Source organism: Megascapheus bottae, chromosome 17 (assembly GCF_031878675.1).
Source record: "Megascapheus bottae isolate mThoBot1 chromosome 17, mThoBot2.hap1, whole genome shotgun sequence".
Taxonomy (NCBI): Eukaryota; Metazoa; Chordata; class Mammalia; order Rodentia; family Geomyidae; genus Megascapheus; species Megascapheus bottae.
This window is the reverse complement of record NC_143525.1, coordinates 1,024,350-1,047,055: the sequence shown is the minus strand read 5'-3', so window position 1 is coordinate 1,047,055 and position 22,706 is coordinate 1,024,350. Positions and strand designations below refer to the sequence as shown.

Genomic DNA, 22,706 nt, shown 5'->3' with positions numbered 1-22,706 from the left:
TAATGGGCAGGTGAAGGAAGCGTTAGGGTCTCCCACAGGCCACAGCACCCCTGGGCTGGAGCCGCCTTATTTGCAACAAATGCTTATGGACTATGGAAAAGGGGGCAAGTTGGAAGCTGCCCTGATGCAGGGATTGGGGAGAAGGTACAGACATGAAGACCTGACTCCCCCTGGATCAGCTGGAGGAATCAAGCCTGGACCTCCTTCAACTCCTGCCTGGGAAGACAGGCCAGCCTGGGACAGGCATAGCTTGTCTCCTGGGGATGCTAAGAAGGTTAGCCATAGGAGGAACCTGAGGTGGTCGTAGCTCCCCACACAGGAGACCTGGCAGTGGCCCACAGCCCCAGGTTGCAGAAACAAGTGTCCTCCACTGCCCGGCCAGGCTGCGCCTGTGGCAGCTGCATCTCCCCGGGAAATGATCCCCATGTGCGGGGTGGAGTCCTCGTGATCAGTAGTAGTTCCTGTGTGCCAGTCCCTTCTGATGCCTCAGAGCCTGCCCTGTGGCCCTGACATCCAGGCCGTCTCTGCTCTGTGTTCCAGGATCAGATGGGTCCTCAAAGCCACAGGTGGTGACCTGCATGGCACGCAGCACAGGGAGGTCCAGGCCCCGGACCCCACAGCCTAGGGAGGTCAGGGGGTCACCCAGGATTACAGGTGGCAGCCCCGGCTCTCCCCAGACACCCATATGGAGCTGTCTTCTCCCTTGGCCCCAGGAACCCTGCGGCCCAAACTTAGGGCTGGGAATCTGTCCAACTATATGATTCCAGCACACGCAGCCTTCCATGTTATCTGGGGGCACAGCTTCTTGTAACCATGGCCGCTTTGCAGTCCTGGGCCAGTGAGGGAGGTTGCCCAGCTTTGTGTCACAAAGAAAGTTTTGTGACAGCCCGGTAGGTCCAGGGTTCCCGAGCCCACTTTCCAGTCTAGGTACAAACAGGGGTGAGGCTTCATCACTGTCCCAGCGGCACCTAGGGGAGGGAGGTCAGGCCAGAGGAACTTAGGGTGCCATTCTAGGCCCCCCCATCCTGCCCCTTGCATTGCAGCAAGTCTATATTTCCCAGAGGCCAGGCCCTGGGGGGTCACAGGAATGGGTCCTGGTTGCCTAGATGGGGTGAGAAGAAGGCTCTAGCAAGTCCCGTGCCTGACTGGTAGCCCCAGCCACCAGGAATCAGTGTAGCTGATTTACTGGGAACTAGCGGGCTGCCCCAGCAGAGCTAGGGCAGTAAATTCGGCAATGTTTTAGGAGGAAGAGTTGGCAGGACTCTGAAGGGGCGCTCCCTGCCTCCCCAGGTCCCAGCCCTCCCTCCTGCCGGGCCTCCCCAGCCTGAACTTACCACCTCAGACTTTGACTGATGCAGGAAGCATCACCAGCTGGTTCACCCTGGGGGAGAGACGGGCAGGGGTGAGGGCGGTGCGTCAGCGGAGGCCCGGCCCAGGCACGGCTCTGGCACTTTGCATCGCGGGGGCTGACTGACCGGAGATGCTGGGCAGAGACCTCGTCAGGCCCAGGGGGAGGTGGGAGAGCCCAGGGGTGGGGAGGGAGAGAGAGAGAAAGAAGAGTAAAGAAGAGAAGTCAGAGAGTGAGAAGAGGAGGAAGGGATTGGTTCTGGACCTAATTAAAAACCCTTAAGTCTAGAGAAAAAAACACAACCCAGGTAGAACCCCGGGCATAGGGGAGGTAGGTGTGCTCGTGCAGGCATGGGCATAGAATGGGCTGCTGTCCCCCACCCCCCCACATCTGGGCTTGGCAAGGCATCACAGTAGCAGGCCCACCCTGCCCCACTCACTGCTGCTCAGCCTTGGCACGGTCACTGAGGAAGAAGAGGGCGGTGGCGAGGAAGAACATGCCGCCCAGAACGACCACGAAGGGGCAGAGCATGAGGGCGTAGCCCAGGCTGAGGAACTCCCAGAGCGGGGAGTCCTTGGTGCTCTGGCGGATCAGGTCTGAGATCTGCGGGGATGGAGTTGGCAGGCCTCAGCGCGTGTGACCTCCTGGGCCCCCGGCCCCGCCCAGGCCAGCCTCACTCCCCCACTCACAAAGCCGATGAGGTAGGGGCTTCCAGCATCCCCCAACAGGTGGGAGGTGAAGCTCTGTAAGGCCACTGCTGTGGCTCGTCGTGTGGGGATGACCACATACTGCAGGAGGAGACAGACAGGTGAGTGCAACGTGCCAGGCCCACACAGAGCCTCACGGTACCCACGCTGCTCAGAGACGGTCCCAGGGAGACAGCCCTGGGTTCACAGGCTCCGCCTGCCCAGGCCCTCCGTCCTGGCCTGGCCTGCCGTGGAATGTCAGCACCGCTTTCTCCCCGAGACCTCGCCCCTCTGACTTCCAGTAGGATCAAGGGGACACTGAGACCCAGAGAAGCAACATTCCTTTCCCATCTTTCCTACTCCCCTTCCTTTTCTTTCTTTTCAGAGTCATGCTGCATAGCTCAGGCTGGCCTTGAACCTGTGATCCTCCTGTGAAGATTTCGGTTTTGAGGGCTCATACATGAGGCCAGTAGCTCTGTAGCTGTCTCTCAGGTCTGTCATTCTTGGCCTTACCGCCCAAAATTCACTACCCCGTCCATGAGGCCCAAGCAAGGCCAGGGTTGGCCTAGAAGACAGGGTTTTGAAAGAGTTCTCTGTAGAGGAGACTCCATCTGAACCTGTGAGCACTCCAGCCCCACATGCCAAGATCTGCTGGACCCCTTCCCCCCATCAGATTAGGCAGGCTGTGACCCCCAACTCCCAGTCAGACAGGAAGAGCTGAGTTAATCACAGCCCCAGGGTGCGCCTGGCTCCAGCAGCCTGGTCCCTTTAGATGTCAGCCATGGTGGACAGATGGCGGCAGCAGCAGCCACCAGAGCCCACGAGACCCCATGCAAGGGGGAGGGGAATAAAGTGATCTGGATCAGATGAGATTGTATGGCCCCATTTCCAGCAATAACTAGTTACTTAGCTTCAATACTTCATAACTGGGACAGGATTTCCCTGGACTATATGCTGTCAGCGGCCAACAGGGACCCTTCACTCAAAGTGTTCCCCTTGGTTCAGAGAAGGGCTGAAAACCCTGGAGTCAACCCCCTACCCCATCCCAACCTCCATTCAACCACCAGCCCAGATCAGAAACACCACCAGGAGAAAACACACAGGAAAGACCAGGCAAGGTGAGGCAGGCCTTCTGAAGCAGACAGCCAACTAGAGTTTGTCCAGATTCTGACCACCTGGGCTATTTTATGTGGCCACATCCAACCCCACAGCATTCTAAGCCATCTCTCCTCCCCATCCTTGCCCCTTCTCACATGCTCCGCTGCCAGATTTCTCCTGAACATGAGGGTCCTGAGGAGCAGAAAAAGTCACAGCCAGCCCTCCCACTCCTACCCTACACGCCCACCCCACTACCCCCCTCAGTCCTGTAAAGTCACTAGGCCCACAGCCCCTCCTTGCTTCTTCCAGGCTGCTCTCATCTCTGCCTAGAGACACAGCCCCTGCCGGCTGCTCAGACAGCCCTTTGTCCCATGCTGGCCCGGTCTACAGCCCATTGTTGGTCCTGTGAAGACAGCCTCTGTGTGCCTGGCCTGGCCACAGGCTCTCAGTAGGCATTCCTAGGACCCAGGCTGAGCACAGAACGCATGTCCACTCAGCCCCTAGGGGAGGAGTGCTGGCAGGCAGGGCCACCTCGGTGCCAGCCTGGCACCACCAGCCTCCCAGACACAAACCTGGGCCTCAGGAGACCCCACCCCCACATCTTACCCATCTGCCTGCACTGAGGGAAGACATCACGTCTCCCATCCCCTCCCTGCCTCTGGAGTCACCTTCCTAGCCTCCCTCCCTGCCCACCCCACCAAGCCCTCCCTTTCACCCTTCCCCAGCTGTCGCACAAGGCCTGGGTCGGCCGTGGCTGACTGCCGCTGAGCTCACCATGAGAATATCTGCAGTGATGGCCCAATTTGAAAACAGCAGGGTCTCTCCAACGAAGATGCAGATCTGCCAGGAGAGAGGGGAGTGACCACCAGGCAGGGAGCCCCCAAAACCTCCTTCACCTCTCCAAAAGCGCCACCCCCTCTCATCTCAGGCACAGGAGGAATCTGTGCATAATTCAGAGGTGCCCACAGCCCAGAAGGGTTACCAGAGCCGCTCCCTGGACAGGCTCTGATTGGGGCAGGGGCCGCAGCTAGAGGTCCAGCGAGTCAGACTGGCTTTCCAGCCCGGCTCCCCTCATCCCCGCTCAATCCCCCACTGCACTCACGTAGGCGCCCACAATGCTGTTCTTGGCGGCCACAAAGATGAGGCAGATGAAGATGGAGGAGCCCAGCATTCCCACGGCGCACACCAGCGGATCGGCCCTCTGGGTCCTCAGGCGGCACCAGCGCGTGGCCCCTGCCCCGGTGACCACACCCAGAAAGCCCGTAAAGCAGGTGATGGCCCCAAAGATGAGGCTGTGGGGCAGAGGACAGCAGCGCGTGAGCAGAGGAGGGGTGAACCTGAGCGCTGCCCCTCGGACCCCTGGGCCCGGCCCTCCAGGCCGCACCTGTCGTTGGCCCCGCACGGTGGGCTGCTGCACGTCTCCGCCGTCTTCTGTACTACCTGGGCGCGATGCAGGTAGAGGGGGATCCACATGCCCAGGGCTCCTGTGGCGAAGGACACGGCTGACGTGGCCAGGGAGGAGAAGACGTAGCTGCGACTGTGGAGAGGACAGGGCAGGATGCTGAGCTAGGGCAGACCTGTTTTTATGTGTGTGTGTGTGTGTGTGTGTGTGGTGACAGTGCTGGGGCTTGAACTCTGGGCCTGGACACTGTCCCTTAGCTTTATCTCTTAACACTCTACCACTTGGCAGTTGTGCAAAGAGGTTAGAATTCTACCATGCAACTTGATTAACGTCACCCCTTCCTTCCACTTTTACTGGTTAACTAAAGAGTCTCAGAGACTCTTCTGCCTGGGCTGGCTTTGAATTGTGATCCTCAGATCACAGCCTCCTGAGTAGCTGGGATTACAGGGGGCAGCTACGGGCGCCTGGCTTAGGCACGCCACCTTGGATGGTTAGCAGGTGGTGTTAGGAGAACCCAGGATAGTTCCCCTTCTTGCCCAGTCTCCTGGCTCACCCTTTCCCCTGACAGAAGACCTGAAATGCCTCCCTCATAGGCTCAGAGGGAAGAATCCCACTACAGGAATCATAAACACAAGTGGCAAAAGCATCACTCTCAACCCCGCAGGCAGGCAGCAGAGATGGCAGTGGTTCGTGGAAGGTGCGCGGGGACCATCCTGCAGGCAGCGCCCGCTCACCACAGCATCAGACTCCTCCCACCGAGACTTACTTTCTTATCAAAGCCTTCATGTCTCGGAGCCATGAGGTCCGAGCCTTGAGCTGCGCTCCCAGCTGGTCTGCATGGCCTCTCTTAGTAACGGGGACCAGGATGAGGATGAGCGTTCCTGTGATCATACCCAGGACAGGAGACACCTGGCGCAGTGAGAAACATGAAGACAGAGCACACCAGTGCCAAATTGGCTTTGTCTCCGTGGCACTAGGAGGGGCTCAGGCCGGCCGCACCCTCTCTGGGCTCTAGGCCCTTCCTCTGGACTAAAATTTGCCCGGCCCCCTGACACGACTACTAAGCAAAGCCACTGGGATGAATTCAGAAAAGGGTTTGGGGGGGTTCAAAGTGGACTGTCTAGACATGGGGAGAGTGCAAAGAAGACCAAGAAACTGAAAGAAGGAAGGGAGGATGAATGGGTGGGTGGATGGGTGAATAGAAGAGGGAGGACAGAGGGCTGAACAGATGAGTGGAAAACAGCTGGAAGGACAGACGGATGGAAGGAAAACTGATGTGTGTGGGTATACGGGTGGGGGAATGATGGATGGTAAAGGGAGAGAGACAGATGAAAGAAGACAGGGAACCATGTCTTTGAAAAAGGGCTGTGACTTTCTGCATATAAGGAGTCAGCCCAATCCTTGGAACTAGAAATGTCCCCTCCCTGGAGGAAGGCTTGTCCATAGGGTCCTGGGGCTTGCACCTAATACGTCAGGAAGGCTAGGCCCTGGCAAGGCCCCTCTGGGTCTTCTGAGTCCAGCCTCATGTCAATAACAGATTCTTCAAGGATTCAGTCTTGGCAGGCTGGATTCCAACATACCTGCCCGTGAGAAGGAGAATCTACCCCCCCTCCCCTGCGACACACACACCACTGCCCCCAACCCCTGGGCTGCCAGTCTGGGGAGTTTCTCTGCACACCCCTCCCTCTGCCCCCCACCAAGAAATTCCACGGAGGTGCTTCCTTCCTGCTTTTGAGGAAAAAACACTTTGTCTTAAGCTTCCGTTCCTCAGAGGGACTGGGAATCTCTGTTTCCTCTGATTGCACTGTCCTGGAGCTGTGCAAATGTTCCCCCCAATTCTCTGGCGGGAGAGGAAGTGACTCCAGACCCCAAGGGCCTCAACACAGAGGTCTGCTCCCAGCCTAGCCTTTACCCAGAGCCAGAGCTGGAAGCAGGAAGCTACACTGTGGCCCTGGAATTTCCTGACATAGTGAGAGAACCCCGTCCTCTCATCCTGGGATTCCTGGGGGGAGGTTCCAGTCCTGGGACTGTGGCCCAAAGGGTTGAGACTGCCTGAATCTGGACACCTCAGCCCAAACTGGTCTAAAAGGACAAGGCCTCAGAGCCCAGGCCATAAAGGAGGTCAAAGCCTGGTCCCAAACTGGATTTGGACTGGGTTAGACCTTGTGGGCAACCCTGGGGAAAGGACTGGGCCTGGGGAGATTGTGGGAAGGGATCTAGGCCTTACCCGCAGAGCCCAGCGCCAGTCTCCAGCCGCCTGCTTCACACTGGAGCCCGTGATATAACCCAGGCCACTGCAGAGAAGATGGGTACACAGCAGCTCAAAGAGAGCAGGCGTGGGGGGGGCACTGCCCACACCCCAGCCCGCTAGTCAGAGTGATGTGAGAGTTCTTCAAGGCTGATGCCCACTCTCCCACCCCCACCTCCCCTGGATGTCTGATGAATCCCCACTCACCTTCCCAGCGGGATGGCAAAGTAGAAGACAGACAGCATGAGCGTGCGTGTGTTCTTGGTGAAGAGGTCGCCGATGATGGTGGGTGCGATGGTGGAATAGCTGGCCTCACCCAGGCCCACCAATCCTCGGGACAGGACCAGTAGCCAAAAGTACTACAGGGCAAGGGTGACAATGCTGTGGCACCTCCCTATCCTTTGGCCTGCTCACTCTTGTCCCCACTTTGTCTCTACAGGGCCCAAGTGGAACCCAGGCCCTGACCTCAGCCTGGTCACTGAGCCTAGACATGCGGGGGCTTTGGGGTGTTCCCTCTGTGGGGTGGGTCTGACGGGGCGCGGGTTCCCCAGCAGTGTAGCCCATAGATGGAAGTCCACAAAGTCCCAGCCCCACTGCCGGAGCTGTGAGCCCCCCAGGCTGCATCCCTCCTTCAAGCAGGGTGTCTGAGTGTGCCTGGCAGCCCAGGGTGGGGAGCAGGCAGCATGGCCTGGTGGCTCAGACCCCCACCCCCATCAACAAGCAAGAACAGGCCAGCTGAGCAGCAGAGAAGGGTGGTAGTGTGCCAGCTGTTGGTAGCCTTCCCCCCTTTGATGTGGACTGCCCCTCCAGGTCCTCAGCTGCCCAGGGCCTGAGAACCCAGCCTAGACCCCGTTCCCCGGCCCCACCCTGACCACCCATCCGGCGAAGTGCCACCCACATCCAGTCCTCCCATTCACTCTCTCCCCAGCTGGCCATCTGGCTCCTGGCTGGCTCTCTGATACCAGTGCTGGCCTGCCATCTTGACCGCTCTCTGCTTCCTGAAATGCTTCTTTTCCTGGGGAATCTTGTGCCTACAGCCATGGCCTATTTTTCTGTTCAGTTATCTTTTTTTTTTTTTTTTTTTTTGTCAGTTGTGGGGCTTGAACTCTGGGCTTGGGCATTGTCCCTGAGCTCTTCAGCTCAAAGCTACAGCCCTACTCCATAAGCCACAACACCATTTCTGGTTTTCTAGTGGTTAATTGGAGATAAGAGTCTCATGGACTTTAGTGCCCAGACTGGCTTTTGAACCCTGATCCTCAGACCTCAGCCTCCTGAGTAGCTAGGATTATAGGCATGAGCCCAGCTTTGGTTGTCTTTTTTTTCTTTGGTATTGAATTATATTAACTTTCTTCACAGCTCAGGGGTGGAGCCCTTGTTATCAGAAGCACTGATACTTTCCGCCATTTTTTTAGTTTATGGAGGCTTTTACCATTCACAAGCTTCTCGATGGTCTGGCTTTGCTGATGTCAAATCCGTTCATTTTGAGCCAGGAGGTGATGAAGGCTCACACCTGTCATCCTAGCTACTCAGGAGGCTGAGATCCGGGGATCCCAGTTCAAAACCACCTCAGGCAGCAAAGTCTGTGAGCCTCTTGTGTTCAATTAACTTCCAGCAAAAAGCTAGAAGTGGTAAAGTGCCAGCTATGAATGAAAAAGGGAAAGCTCAAAAAAATAATGAATCTGTTCATTTGTCCCTAAACCTTGTTTAAGAAGGCCCTCTGCCATTCCTAGAGTATAAAACCATAGTTCTCTATCTTATGGCCTGTTACATTTTTGAGAGAATGGGAGACATGCAATAGTGATTCCCAGCCAGCAAAAGGGTTCCTATATCCCCACTCCTCCCACAGGGCCCCCACCCTCGATTGGTGTGGTGTGTAGACTTATCACAGCACCATTTCAACTTGGGTTGCACACACAAATAATGCTTAGGGTCTTTGTGTGTGTATGTGCTGACACTGGGACTTGAACTCAGGGCTTAGGCATTGTCCCTCAGCTTTTGTGCTCAAGGCTAACAGTCTATCATTTGAGCCACACCTGTACTTCTGGGTTTTTGGTGGATGAATGGAGATTAAGATTCTCATGGGCTTTCCCGCTCAGGCTGGCCTGAACTGAAGTCCTCAGATTTCAGCCTCCTGAGTAGTTAAGATTACAGGCGTGAGCCGCTAGTACTTGACTTAATGTCTTCTATGCCCTTGGATCAAATAAACAGAAAAGAGACCTTCTCATGCATCTTCTGTGCTTGCTTTTTCCTCATTCTTATCTGAAATCCATCCATGTGTATTGGGTTATGCTGTTTTCATCCTCCTGCTACTATAGCAGCCTCTCTCTGCACAGGCCCTGTGGCAGTCATCTGATCGTTCCTCATTTTTCTAGCACTGTTTTGCAGTGGGCATCCTTGTCCACAGGCATGCATAAGCTGGGGTTTCTCTCTTGGCTGTATTCCTGCAAGTGGAAGACTAGGCCATGCCGGACACAATGAGAATGTGACAGTTTCTTGCCATTCTGCTCTCCAGAGTGAGTCTAAGTAATTTACACTCCCCACAGCAGCGGGGCCAGGGATTCTCCACAGCTGTACTAACACTTATATTGTGGGCCTTTTTAATTGTTGCCAATCTGATGGGTGTGAAATGGTATCTCATTGTTTTAACTTGCATTTCCCTGATGACTAGAGAGACTGAACCATCACTTCCTACATTTATTGGCCATTTGGGTATCTTCTGCAATACTCTGTAACTATCCTTGGCTCTTTTCCTTTTCTTCCACCAGCATGTTTGCCTTTTTCTTGTTGATTTATAGTTTTGGATTTCTAGACCTTACTTTACCTTTCCTCTACCTTTCTGGAGTTCATTCTGCAGAGCATACAGATTAAACTTTTCTTATCATTTATCTGCAGGTAGTGGGGTTTGAACTTAGTGTCTTGCACTACTCACTTGGCTTTTATGCTCAAGGCTGGCATTCTACCACTTGAGCCACACCTTTGCTTCTGGCATTTTGCTGGTTAATTGGAGGTAAGTCTCACAGACTTTTCTGCCTAGACTGGCTTTGAACCTCAATCTTCATTTTTTTTTTTTTAGCCCCTGTGAGTAGCTGGGATTACAGGCATGATCCACCAACATCCAGCCCAATCTTATTTCATAGCCAGATGGCTGATCAGTTCTTTCTCTCTCTCTGAAGTACTAGTTCAGATGCAACTTTCACCCTTGACAGTTCCCAGTAGACACAAGGACTCAACTGAACAGATCTCTTGCCTAGCCCTTGGCAGTATTGATTAGAAGGCTGTTATTTCAAGGCCAATGGAGAATGGGAATGAGAGTAGTAGTCTGAGTTCTTGATATGCTGCATGAAAATAGGACAATGAAATCTGACAAAATGGTCTTAATATGAGGAAGATAAAGAGATAAAGGGGGCTAGATTGAGGAGGTACATTATATGCACATTATCTGTATACATAGAAACATCACAATGAAATCCCCTTGTACAACTAATATGTACTAATTTTAAAAAGGGAGGGAAGAGAGATGAAAAACACAGCAGTTATTTTGATAACTGATAGGAAACCCTCCCCTTCCATGGTTGTTTTTCGCACTGTTCTTGGCTGGCTGAGCTTTTTCTCTGCCAAATTAACTTCAGAAGCCCATTGCCAAGGTCCACCAACAACCCCTGTGGGACTCAAGGCTGATGGCGATGAACTCACAGAAGAGCTGGGAGTGATCTCCTCTCCCGATGATGGAGCCACGCCTCCTCTCCCAGAGGGAGCCACGCCTGGCATGGCTATCCGGGATCCGTGGTCAGCCCCGGAGCAGCTCCCAGACCAACATCAGGGGCAAGACAAGGCCAGGGTCACCTACCAGCTTCTAGCTCAGGCCTTTACTGTGGCTACCAAACTCCACCTGGCACTGGGCCTGGACCACCTTGGGTCTGACCCCCTCCCCCCCCCCATGAAGCAAAGCTGTTCCCTGTGAAACTGCCAGTTCTCTTTGCTTTCCCTCCCATCAGCATAAATCTAATCCTGCCATCCTTCTTCAAATCCTCCCAGGGCTTGGCTCTGACCCAGAAGGAAACCCCAGCTTCCAGCCTGGTACTCAAGGTCCTCTGTGACCTGTCTCTACCTTCCTGGCTGGCCACAACATCCTCTATCTCTTTCCCAGAACTCTACACGGTGGACTTCCACCCTCACCTTCTTCAGCAGAGGGCCTAGCTTCTTAGTCTTGCCTGCTGGGCTCACAGGCCACCTTCTCCAGGAAGCCTCCCCTGACCACTCTACAGTAAGACTTAACATTGTGTCTGTGTATCTGGAGGGCCGAGAGCACAGTTCCTGGCACAGTTTCCCACCCCAGGCTTCCAGGGGCAGGGCTGGAATGATGCTCCTAAAGACAGAGTACTGTCCTCCTTTCCTTCCTCCTATCACCCTCCCTTCCCCCCCTTCTCTTCCCCCCCACCCCCCCCCATGTGCACATCAGTCCTGGGGCTTAAACTCAGGGCCTGGATGCTGGTCCTGGCCTTTTGCACCCAAGGCTAGCACTCCACCACTTAAGCCACTGCTCCACTTCAGGCTTTTTGCTGTTTAACTGGAGAGGAGAGTCTTATGGAATTTCCTGCCAGGGCTGGCTCTGAACAAAGATCCTCAGATATCAGCCTCCTGAGTAGCTAGGATTACTGGTGTGAGCCACGGGCGCCCAGTCCAGCTTGTCCCAATGTGAATGAGAAAAGCCCCGCGCTGGTGGCTCACACCTGTAATGCTAGCTAATCAGAAAGCTGAGATCGGAAAATCCTGATTCAAAGCTAGCCTGGGAAGAAATGTCTGTGAGATGCTTTATCTCCCATTAATCAAGCCAGAAGCAGATGTGTGACTCCAGCAGTAGAGCACCAGCTGTGAGTATAAAAGACCAAGCAAGAGTGCAGGGCCCAGGGTGTGGGGGGGGGGAGGGAAACGGGTACCAAGACATGTGAAAGGGTATCAATGTATGTGAATTAATGCACCTTCTATCTGGCAAATATCATGTAACCCTTTTACTAATTACAATTAAAAAAAAAAAAAAAGAGTGCAGGGCCCTGAGTTCAAGCTCCAATACTGGCACATACAGACGAGCCCCACTGATGAGGAAACAGGCTCAGATGGCTGAAGTATGTGTCTCCAGGTCACAGGCTGAATGGATGTTTAAGCCCAAGACTGTGAAAACGGAGAGAGAAACACCTTTATATTGAGCTAACACTTGCCTTTGTGAGACTTGTATGCCTAGAATGAGCTGCTCACCAGAGAGCAAACTCAGTCAGGTGCCAATGGGCCCTGTCTATAATCCTGGCTTCTTAGGAAGCTGAGAAATGACCAGCACAAGAGAGATTGGAGGCATGGTTCCCAGGTGGCACTTGGGGCTGTAAGGCTTTGAGCTGGTTGGCGCAGAGAGGCCCTATAGCTGCAGGATTGAATGAACAATACGTGGCAGAAGGCCCACTGCTGGCACTGTGAGAGCACTGCTAGGGTTCAGGCTCTTAGGCCCATCCAGAACATGGACCAGCTACCTCCCTGACGGGCAGCGGGACAGGGATGAGTGTGGGGTGGCAGGGTCCCGGGCCTTACCTGCTGAGGGATGAAGGAGCTAGAGAAGGTGACTGCTGACCAGAAGAAAATACCGCAGCTGAGGATCACCTTCCTGTTGAAGCGGTCTCCCAGATAGCCAAAGATGGGGGCAGCCACCATAAAGCTGCAGATGAACACTGTGCAGAAAGAGGAGAGCTAGAGGGTGGCCCAGGGTTCCCCCAGCCAGGCCTACCACCTGTGCCGCCCTGACATGAGCCAAGTACCCGTGAGTGAAAGCCAGTCCTGGAGCAGGGGCTGAGGATGCAGCCCCAGGAAGGGAGCCCTGCATGGGCTGCACGCAGAGGTGGGGTGTGGAGAGGGAGTGATTCCATCCTTTTGGTGTGGGTTCAGCTTGTCTGCAGGTGGCAAACCCCAGAACTAATGTCCGGGGTACTACCACTGTAGTATCCTGGGTAGCTTGTCACCCACCGTGCCCCTCACAGGTGAAGAGACAGTCAGAGAGCACAGGTGACTCGCGATGCCCTCGAGGCAATCATCTGTCTACTGGACTCCAGAGCCTCTGGTCCTTACATTTCATCACGTGACTCTCTTTGCACCCTGAGGTAAATCTCTTGCCCTGGAAGAACTTCAGCAAACCAGGGTAGAACCCCAGGTCCCACCTGTCAATCACAGCAGAGGCCCCAGAAGCTTTCCTGATAGTTAAACCCTCTGTCACCCATTCATTCCCTCAGTCTTCATTCATTCATTTACTCCTACATTCAGCATTTGTTCACTCAATAATCGACAGTAATAACATTTGATAATGAACAAAACAGACAAAAATTTCTTCTCAGAAATGGACAATGAACAAATAATATAAAAACATAGTATATGTTGGTGACATAAAAGGTGACAAGAGCTAAGGAGGATAAAAGGACAAAACCAGAAGAGATACAAAATTATGTGTGCGTGTGTGTGTGTGTGTGTGTGTACACTCATAAAAGTGAGAGTGTGAAGATGTTATAATTTTAAATAAAAGAGTCAGGAAGAGTGACATTCAACTAAAATCAGAAGGAGTCCCTGAGGTAGGCACGGATTTAGCATATTTGAGGGACAAGGAGGCCAGAGTGGCTGAGGCAGAGGAACTAAGGACAAGCAGTGTGTGACTGGGTGGTGGGGTGAGGACCTTGGGGCCTTCTGTGTCAGAGGATGGGGTAAAAGGGTGCCACGCAAAGGAGCGGTATGTTCTGGTTTTGTTCTCTCAGAACCAGGAAGCAGTGAGTTTTAGAGGCCTTCTCAGAAGGCCTGTCAGTGATCAGTTTTAGGACCCCAGGTGCCATTAGGGAGCCAGAGGAAGGCAAGCTTGACCCAAATCAGTTCTACAGCTGGCACAGTCAACGGCCAGGTGAGCAGACACAGAGCCCCAACAGTTAGCAGCCTCCAATGGCCAGGCCACACGTGTGTGTGTGTGGCTCAGCAACTCTCCCACTCCTTTGTTTTTGTGCTGGTACTGGGCTTGAACACAAGACTTCACTCTGTCCCTTAGCTTTCATACTCAAGGTTGGAGCTCTACCATTTGAACCATGCCTCCACTTCCAGCTTTTCACTAGATAATTGGAGATAAGAATCATCTTGGTTCTTAGATCTCAGCCTCTTGAGTAGCTAGGATTACAGGCATGAGCCACCGTCCTTAGTCCCTTTCCTACTTCCCCAAAGAGAAAGCTGAGAAGCTGGAGGAAGGGAAGGAGAGAGGACAGGACAAAGCTAGGCAGACCCCCAGGATGCGGATGCAGGAGTGTCCTTAATATCCTCAAAAGTGTGTGGAGAGGAATGGGACATGCGACATGGGTCCTGGGGAAGAATCGGCATAGAGATTCACCAGTGGGCTTCTGAGATCCCCAGGCCTAGGCTCAAACCCAGCTCTATGTCTTTCACCAAGTACAGACCTCGGTGTGGCTCCCATTCAGTGGTGTGCTGACAAATGAGTAACAATGGGCTGGCTCTCTGGCAAAGGGGCAGAAGACTGGCGATGTCCATCTCCGGGGTGTAACCACGCCCACCACGATGACAGCCAATCACCAACAAGAAGGTGCTGACAGTCGGGAGGAGACACACAGTGCTGCATCACTGGGGAGTTTCTACCACTCAGATAAAATAACCAATTAACCCTCAGAACATAGTTAATAGTTAAACACGGGGAAATAACTAGGAAGAGACGATTCTTGAATATTCGTCCCCATTTAAAAGTATCAGTTATTTAATTATAAGTTTACATCATTTCATTTTGAACAATGGTTGTATCTAGCAAGCTGCTCACACGATTCATGAAAACCTTAACAATTGACTCTCACGAACCAGCGTGAGCCAGTGCCAGCTCACCAACTTCCTCATCTTAAAATGAAAAGATAAAAATAGCAGCTCCCCTGGGTGACTCTCAGTGCCAGATGAGCTGTTTTGGGGGAAGGCACTTTATGCCAGGCCCTGTCCCCCGAGCAGTCGGCTTGGTCAACACAGGGCCTTTGTTTACATTAGCCAAGGCAGATATTATTTCCTTACATCTTGAAAAAGAATGTTTTCCTGTTGAACCTGCCTCCTAAGACTGGCCTGGGAGGTCAGGTCAGGATGTGGGCAGGACTTATATATGCTAAAGGAAGAGGACAGATTGTTTTCTCTGTCTCCATGGTATGTAGGGAGTGGACAGAAAGAGCCCCTGTCCAGCCAAGCAGCAGCCTGTCCACAGGTCACCCAACTGAAAGGGAAACCAGCACAGGGCACTGCCCAAATCCTGCCAGGGTGGCAAATCTGAGGGCAGGAGTTTTGATAACACAGCCTGCCTTATTTCTGAGTTTATCACATACAGCTTGAGTAAGTGCAACCAAAACCAATAAATTTCTAAAAATCCAAAGAAATGTCAAAACAAAACACTCACATTCCTGCCCATGAATTACACAGTTCAGTTGCTGTGGAGAAACCTTCATCAGCTGTGTTTACATCATGGTAGGATCTGCTGAGTATTTCTCTCCTTAATTTTGTGACAAGCTGCCTCTCAAAAGGTAGGGCAGGGGGGTATGGCTCAAGTGGTAGAACATCTGCTGTAACTGCCAGAGCTCTGAGTTCAATACGCACATGAACACACGCTACAAAAGCCAATGTGCCCAAAAGCAAGGCCAAAGGTTATGGTAGCCAACTTATTTGGCTCAGCTTATTGAAATACTTATTAGAAGGAATCACAGAATATGTTTCTGGAATGTAGAAGCAAAAATAAAGCCAGAAAACCAAGCTCATACTAGTCAGTCATTCTTGTAAATCTTGTAGATACTAAGAAGGCTGATATCTGAGGATCGTGGTTCAAAGCCAGTCCAGGCAGGAAAGCCCCATGAGGCTCTTATCTCCAGCCACCAGAAGGCTAGAAGTGGAGAAGAAGCTCAAGTGGTAGAATCCTAACCTTGAGCAGAAAAAGCTAAGGGACACCGTATATCTAGGCCCAGAGTTCAATCTCTAGGAGTGGCACAACAAAAAAGTATGGTAATCCCCCAAAGCCATAAAAGGAATATCCTTAATTTAAGTGACAAAGTAAAAATTTGTGATTTACTAAAAGGATGCATATCTTTTGTTTATACTTATTTTTGCCAGTACTGGAGCTAGAACTCAGGGTCTGAGTTCAGAGAGCAGTCCAAAAAGTCACTTTGAAATTTATTCCATTCTTTTTCCTCTCCTTTTTTCCCTTCTTCCCTTCCTCTCTTCATTTTCCTCCCTCCTTTCCTCCCTTCCTTCCTTCCTTCTTTCCTTTCCTTTCCTTTTTAGTGTTGATTCTTGTATCTGAACTGAGGGCCCCGAGTCTGTTTTGACTTTTTTACTCAAGTCTGGTGCTTTACCACTTGAGCTACACCTGCACTTCCACTTGGGTTAGTCCGGCTAAGCTAGCTTTGAACCAAGATTCTCAGATCTCAGCTTCCCGAGTTCTCAGCTAGAATCACAGAGGTGAGCCACCGGAACCTAGCAAGGATGCCTATCTTGTAGAATTGGGTGGTATTTGGGGAAAATAAATCAAGATCGAGTTCCATGCATCTGTGTACACATGGTTTCAGTAGCGCTCTCCCCAGATCCATACACCTATCAGCACCAAAAATCCATAAAGTCAATAATATATACTACAATATAAACTTGAAATATAACAGTCAATGATATCTAATACCTACTCTTAGACCCAGCTGCTATTGTTGGGCCACTTATTATAGGGCAGGTCCAGGGGTGCACTTGTGTACTTTATCATACCCAGTGTTTATCTCTGTTGATGTCATATTATCTTCATCTATCAGAGGAGACAATAGAGGATGGAGGAAATGATATCACACAGCAAGTGTGTGGCTGAGCGAAAATTTAGCCCCGCACTCTGGCTGGCTCCAGAGTCCTTGCTGTAAATCACAGCACAGGCTACAAGGCTGGGAAGGGGAAAGCGCCCAGTGGATGTTCTCAAGGTCAAAGGCAGTCCAGGGTGCTGGGGAGAGCAAGATGATGGGTGGCGAGGGTAGAGTAGCATGGGAAGGCCACGAAGGGAGAAGCCTGAGGTGTGCACACTCAGGGTCTGATGGACACAGTGGGAAAGCAGAGGCTCACCAAGCCAGCAGGCAGCTAGCTAGTCTGGAAATAAAGTCTGGTCCAGGCTAGAAGCTTCCCCTGCCTGCCACGCCAGCCCCAGCTCCAGCCCCAGCCCCATGTTCTTTGTGGGCAGAGAGCTTTCTGGCCCTAGAGTAGCTGCCCCGCCAGCCCTGATGTTGGAAGGGGTGGCTTTCCCAGCCCTAGCCAGCTCACGTGTGCTGAGCCCACAGGTCTGGAACAATGGCTACATGGCAGGGAGCCAGGCTGAGGGGCAGGGCAGGGAGGCTAGGCAGGTAGGAAGAGTTGAGCTCCAGCCTAATAGCAGCAACTTGGAGCTCCAAGTTTCCTTTTCTCTTTGAAAGGGCTGCCAAGAAACTAGTGGCAATGGCAATAGCAAACACCTGTAATTCTCCCCACTAGGGAGACTAAGGCAAGAGGACTGTGAGCTGGAGACCAGACTGGCTACCATAGTAAATCAAATGAAAAGGTGCTGCAGGTATAGCTTGGTAGGCTAGGTATCAGGTCCCATCTCTAGAACTAGAAAGAAAAGGGAAAAGGAGGGGAGGGAGAGAAGGGGATGGCAAAAGGAAGAGAAAGAAGAGGGGAGAGGAAAAACCATAGGTCAGGTCAGACTGGCTATGCTATTGACAGTGCCCAGAACCCCAGAGCAGCTGCCCCTGGGGCCTGGGGTCCCAACAGTAGTCCTGGCCCCATCCATGCAGGATGTCACCCTCACTGCACGTGACCCTAGATGGTGGCTCTGGTGCGGGAGAGGGAAAGAGCACAGAGAGGGGAGCCCTGGGCCACCCCTCCCCCCCCCCCCCCCCCCCCGTGGCCACAGAGCTGCATTCTCCCCCCTAGCCTGGGCTCACTCAGGGCTGGTTTTATAAAGCACAGACTCCAGCTGAGCCACTGCTACCTTGAACATCCCATAGACGGGGAGGATGCTCAGTCAGGCATGAGCCAGACAGAGGTCAGTCTCTGCCATTGAAGGGTCAGCTTAGCTGACAGGAGGACCTAGGGCAGATGGCAGATGGCCTTGTTAGCTCCTGAAAGCCCCTGTGCTCAAACCCCTGGCAGGAAGACTCGTAATGCCTTCTGCTTCATCCCTGCTTAGGAAGGAAAGCCTGTACCCGCCCCCCCAATCCTCCCCCCTCACCACCCAGTGGGGAGGATGGCTTCAGGCAGGCTTGCCAGCTTTACCACAGAACCCCAGAGGCTGTCACTGAGCTAGCTAAGAGAGGGTAGGAGAGCAAGGCCAGGAGGAGACCCAGCCCCAAAGCAGAGGTTCTGTCTGGTTTCAATCTGAGCTGGCTCTTCCTCTGTCCCTACTCTTCCCTCAACTCTCCTACCCCATCCTGGCACTTCCTCATGATACCCCCTCCCTCCCCACCAGCCACCTTTGTCGTCTACTCCTGCACTCAGCTCCAGAGTGAATGACCTGATGCACCCATCTTTTATGGACCCGCTGCCTTCCCAAACCTCCTCTCAGTGCCCTAGGACAAACACCTAGAGACCTAACGTCTGCCTGCAAGCTCCTCCCACTCTCCCACTCTCCAGCGAATGGCTGCTGTCCAGTTACAAAGCCAGACAGGGCACTCTTCCCTGTACCATTTCCATTTCCTCAGATCCATCTTCTAATCTCTTCAACTAGATCTAATCTACTCATTAATTCTGATTGATATATTTTCAGTTTAATACATTTTCACTTCTAGGATTAATGAACTTAAAGGTTCTGTTTTGTTTTGTTTTTGTCAGTTGTGGGACTTGGAACTCTGGTCCTGGGCATTGTCCCTGAGCTCTTCAGCTCAAGGCCACCACCCTAGTCCTTGAACCACAGCTCCACTTCTGGTTTTCTGGTAATTAACTGGAGATAAGAGTCTCTTGGACTTTAGTGCCTGGGCTGGCTTTGAACTTCGATCTCAGCATCTTGAATATCTAGGATTACAGGTGGGAACCACTATACCCAGCAATAGTTTCACTTTTGTAGCTGGACTAACTTCAATCTTGAGGCCTCAGCTCCCTGAGTAGCTAGGATATAGTCATGAGCCATCAATAGCCAGTTTATTTTTATTAATTTTTGTTGTAGTTTTGGGATCTGGTTCAGGGTTTTACCTAGCGGCAAATCCTCCACCACTGAGGTACCTACTGGTCCAGCTACCTGTGCTATTCTGTGTGGATGCCAATCCTGGGGCTTGAACTCAGGGGCTGGGCACTGTCCCAGAACTTTTTAAAATTTATTTTGCCAGTCCTGGAGCTTGAACTCAGGGCCAGAGCACTGTCCTTGGGCTTTCTCAAGGCTAGTGTTCTACCACTTGAGCCACAGCACCACTTGCAGCTTTTTCTATGTATGTGGTGCCGAGGAATAGAACCCAGGTCTTTGTGCATGCTAGACAAGCACTCTACCACTAGGCCAAACTCCTGCCTCCCTTCCCCCAAACTTTTATTTTGCTCAGGGCTGATTCTGCACACTAGAACCAGCTCCACTTATGTTTTTAACACTTACGTTTTTGTTAATTGGAAAGAAGAGTTTCAGAGATTTTAGTGGTGGAGCCATCTTTGAACTGCAATCCTCAGAATTCAGCCTCTCCAGTAGCTAGGATTATAGGTGTGAGCACCCAGCTCTCAGCTTGGCCTTGGGTTTCGGTTAATGTTGTATTTGTTTGCTAGGGGAACTGTCACCATGATCCATACAGGCTCTGGGTCATTGAAGGCTGTCTAAAGAGCAGCCCAGGATTTGCTGGCCATCCTGGAGACACATGGCCTCCTTGAGGAAAGGGTGGCATCTCGGACTCGTAAGCAGCCAGGACTAGAAGCAGGGAGGGAATGGCCCCCTATGAAAGGAAGTTCTGCCAGCAAAGCTACCCACAAGCCCCAGCATAGTTTGGATCAGGAAGCTTGTCTGGGCTGGGATCAGGGAAAACTGAGTCCAGACTCCAGCCGCTACTGCTCAGGCTTCAGAATGAAAATGCCTCAGACCAAGGACATTGTGATAGGTTGGAATATAAACATACGAAGTGCACTATACCATTCTACTTTCATGTGTTATTAAGATGTCCTATAAAATTGGAAGAAAGCAAAGGAAGACATGACATTATCCAAAAAAAGAGATGCACTTATTAACTGAATTATGAAACTGTAACCCCTCTGTACATCACTTTAATAATAATATAAAATATAACAATAATTATATTTTATAAGATCATCCACAAAATGTTTCTAGTTATAGTAACAAGTCTCTGGGACGAATATTTCCTCCCAGCTTTTGACTCCAAATTTTTGCTCCTGGCACTTGGGAATCTCCCTTTTAGCTTTAGCTTTCAAGTTCAGCTATATAATTTAAACATGTTTCCTTGGTCTATTTTATCTAGCTTGGGGGGAGGGAGGAGATTTTCTCACATCCATTCGATCTGACAAGCTACCCAGAAGTCCTTTGCTCTGAACAAACTACCTCACCCATTCTTTTCCTCCCCCTCCCCCTGCTAGTATTGGAACTTGAACTCAGGGCCTATGCATTATCCCTCATTTTTTTCCCTTCACGGCCAGAACGCTGTCATCTGAGTCACAGCTGTAGATAAGAGTCTTGTGAACTTTACTGCCCAGGCTCGTTAGCATCCTCAGATGGCTCAGCTTCCTTAGTAGCTAGGCTTACAGACATGAATTACTAGCACCCAGCTCTAATCTTTTTTGTTTTTTGTTTTTTAAACCAGTCCTGGGGCTTGAACTCAGGGTCTGAGCACACTTTTTGGGTTTCCTCAAGGCTAGCGCTCTACCACTTGAGCCACAGCACCACTTCCAGCTTTTTCTATGTATGTGGTACCGAAGAATTGAACCTGGGCCTTCATGCATGCTAGGCAAGCACTCTACCACTAGGCCAAACTCCCAGCCTTTTAACTCATTCATAAAGGCTCACTCAAAAGTTCCTCAGAGCCAGGCATGGTGGCTCATGCAAATAATCCTAGCTACTCAGGAGGCTGAGATCTGAGGATTGTGGTTCAAAGCCAGCCTGGGCACTAAAGACTGTGAAACACTGCTAACCACCAGAAAACTGGAAGTGGCGCTGTGGCTCAAGGGGTAGGACAGTAGCCTTGAGCTAAAGAGCTCAGGAACAACGCCCAAGATCAGGGGTAGGACAGGAGCCTTGATCTGAAGAGCTCAAGGATAGTGCCCAAGCCAAGAGCTCAGAGTTGAAGCCCCATGATGGGAGGGAGGGGGAGAGTTCCACAGAGAAGCCTTCTCCACCTGCTGCCAACACAGCAAGGTGTAGCACTCTGTGCCATCCACCCAGGAGCCCACGGCCCTGTCCTGTGTTGGAGCAACCGGATGATCCATCTTTTGCTCTCCCTGACGAAGGGACTCTACCTGAGGGGCAGGGACAGCGCACCTACAGAGCCCAGCCTAGCACCTGCAAGCACTGGGTTCAAAGGCAACTGCTGCTTTTGACGTGGGGGATGGGCCTCCCCAAATGGTAAGAGGCCCCAGGAGCTGGCATTCTGCAGGGTATGGTTGCAGAGGCTGGGGCTAAACAGTGACATGGTGCTGGGGGCCTGCTGATGGGGGGGAGGGGAGGGGAGATGGGACAGGCTTTCCCAAGCCAGCTATACTATAGGCTCAGTAGGAGGACGCATGGCAGGCCCAGGCCGCTCACTCATTCACATGTACCCCCACCTCACAGCCCCAGGTACCCACAAATTCTCAGGAGCCTCTCTCAGCCCTGGCCCTTTGATCCGGGCAAGCACCAACACCTGGCTGGCGCCCTCCACCCAGCTCCGACCTTATCAGGCTTGGGGAAGAGACAGGTGCCTGGGGCACCGGCCAATTTGGTGACTTGCCCAGTTGTCCACTGAATCACTTCCTGCTTTAGCTCAACCGTTTTCTTGGTGTGGAGGGCCGAGGGAATGAGGACACAGGAGAAGCCATGCTGTGTAGATGGGAGGGGTCAGGGCTGTGGAGTGGTGGAGTGAGGATTCACAGCCTTTGACAATGCTAGGGATGCCCACGGGGGCTCAGAGGCACCCTGTGAGAACCCGGGGTGCCAGCCCTGCCACTCTCCCCGTGTGACATTACCAAGCCATTTCCCCTCTCTTGACCTTGGTCTTCCAGCAAGTAGGCCTAGCAAAGAGAGTTTGGGGGGTTGCTGGAGGAATCAAGCTGATGCTGTGGTGGGGAACAGCTGCCAGAGAGAGGAGCCAAGAAACCACCATGGGTCTATCACAGTGGGGACCAGAATGCTGACCCTATGCCTGACCTAGAACTGATGATGTCTCCTCTCCCTGGAGGCAGCTGGCCTGCCATGTGCAGGGGGGCGGGGGGTGGGGTAGGAGGGGTCCAGGCTCCACCCTCAGGAAAGGGATGAGGTTCTGCCATGTTCTCAGGGACTTTGGGGCCTGGTGGGGCAGGGCTGAGCGGCCAGCCTTCCCTTGACCTGTTTTTTTATTTGTTTTTTTAAGCAGCTGGGCAGCAGTTCCCATGTTCCCACCTGGACGAAATCCTGTCCTTTCAATGAATGAGGGTCAACAAGTGCAGAGCCAGGAGGCTGGAAGTACCCAGGATACCTGGGTTGGGGGCCCCACTTCCAGCCAGCCCTCCCTCCCGCCTCTCAAAGCAGCTCAGCCAAGGAGGCCGGGGAAGGGGCAGGGAGAGGTCTGGGCTCATGGCCTGGTACAAAGCGATGTCTGCCAGGATAGGGACCTTGTCACCCATGGTGGGTAACGGACCACACCGCGTTGTCCTAGCCTAGTTCAGCAAGGCTTACTGTGTGGACTGAGCCCTAGAGCCTGCACATCTACTCTTTCGAAGCCCAAGGAC

General features: G+C 52.5%; 1 protein-coding gene across 2 annotated transcripts in view; it reads right to left on the bottom strand.

Annotated features, from left to right (window-relative positions):
• Window positions 1-1,339: 1,339 nt before the first annotated feature.
• Window positions 1,340-22,706, bottom strand: part of LOC150050758 (sphingosine-1-phosphate transporter SPNS2) — a 37,559-nt gene continuing 16,192 nt past the window's right edge. For both annotated transcript variants that reach the window (XM_090349341.1, XM_090349340.1), the window contains 10 exons: window positions 12,360-12,496; window positions 6,990-7,141; window positions 6,762-6,828; window positions 5,301-5,443; window positions 4,517-4,669; window positions 4,235-4,424; window positions 3,907-3,972; window positions 2,038-2,136; window positions 1,788-1,951; window positions 1,340-1,495 (listed from right to left, as the gene is read on the bottom strand). In XM_090349341.1, coding sequence (XP_090205467.1) covers window positions 1,417-1,495; window positions 1,788-1,951; window positions 2,038-2,136; window positions 3,907-3,972; window positions 4,235-4,424; window positions 4,517-4,669; window positions 5,301-5,443; window positions 6,762-6,828; window positions 6,990-7,141; window positions 12,360-12,496 — 1,250 coding nt within the window. In that variant the 3' untranslated portion in view covers window positions 1,340-1,416. The remainder of the gene's footprint in view (window positions 1,496-1,787; window positions 1,952-2,037; window positions 2,137-3,906; window positions 3,973-4,234; window positions 4,425-4,516; window positions 4,670-5,300; window positions 5,444-6,761; window positions 6,829-6,989; window positions 7,142-12,359; window positions 12,497-22,706) is intronic.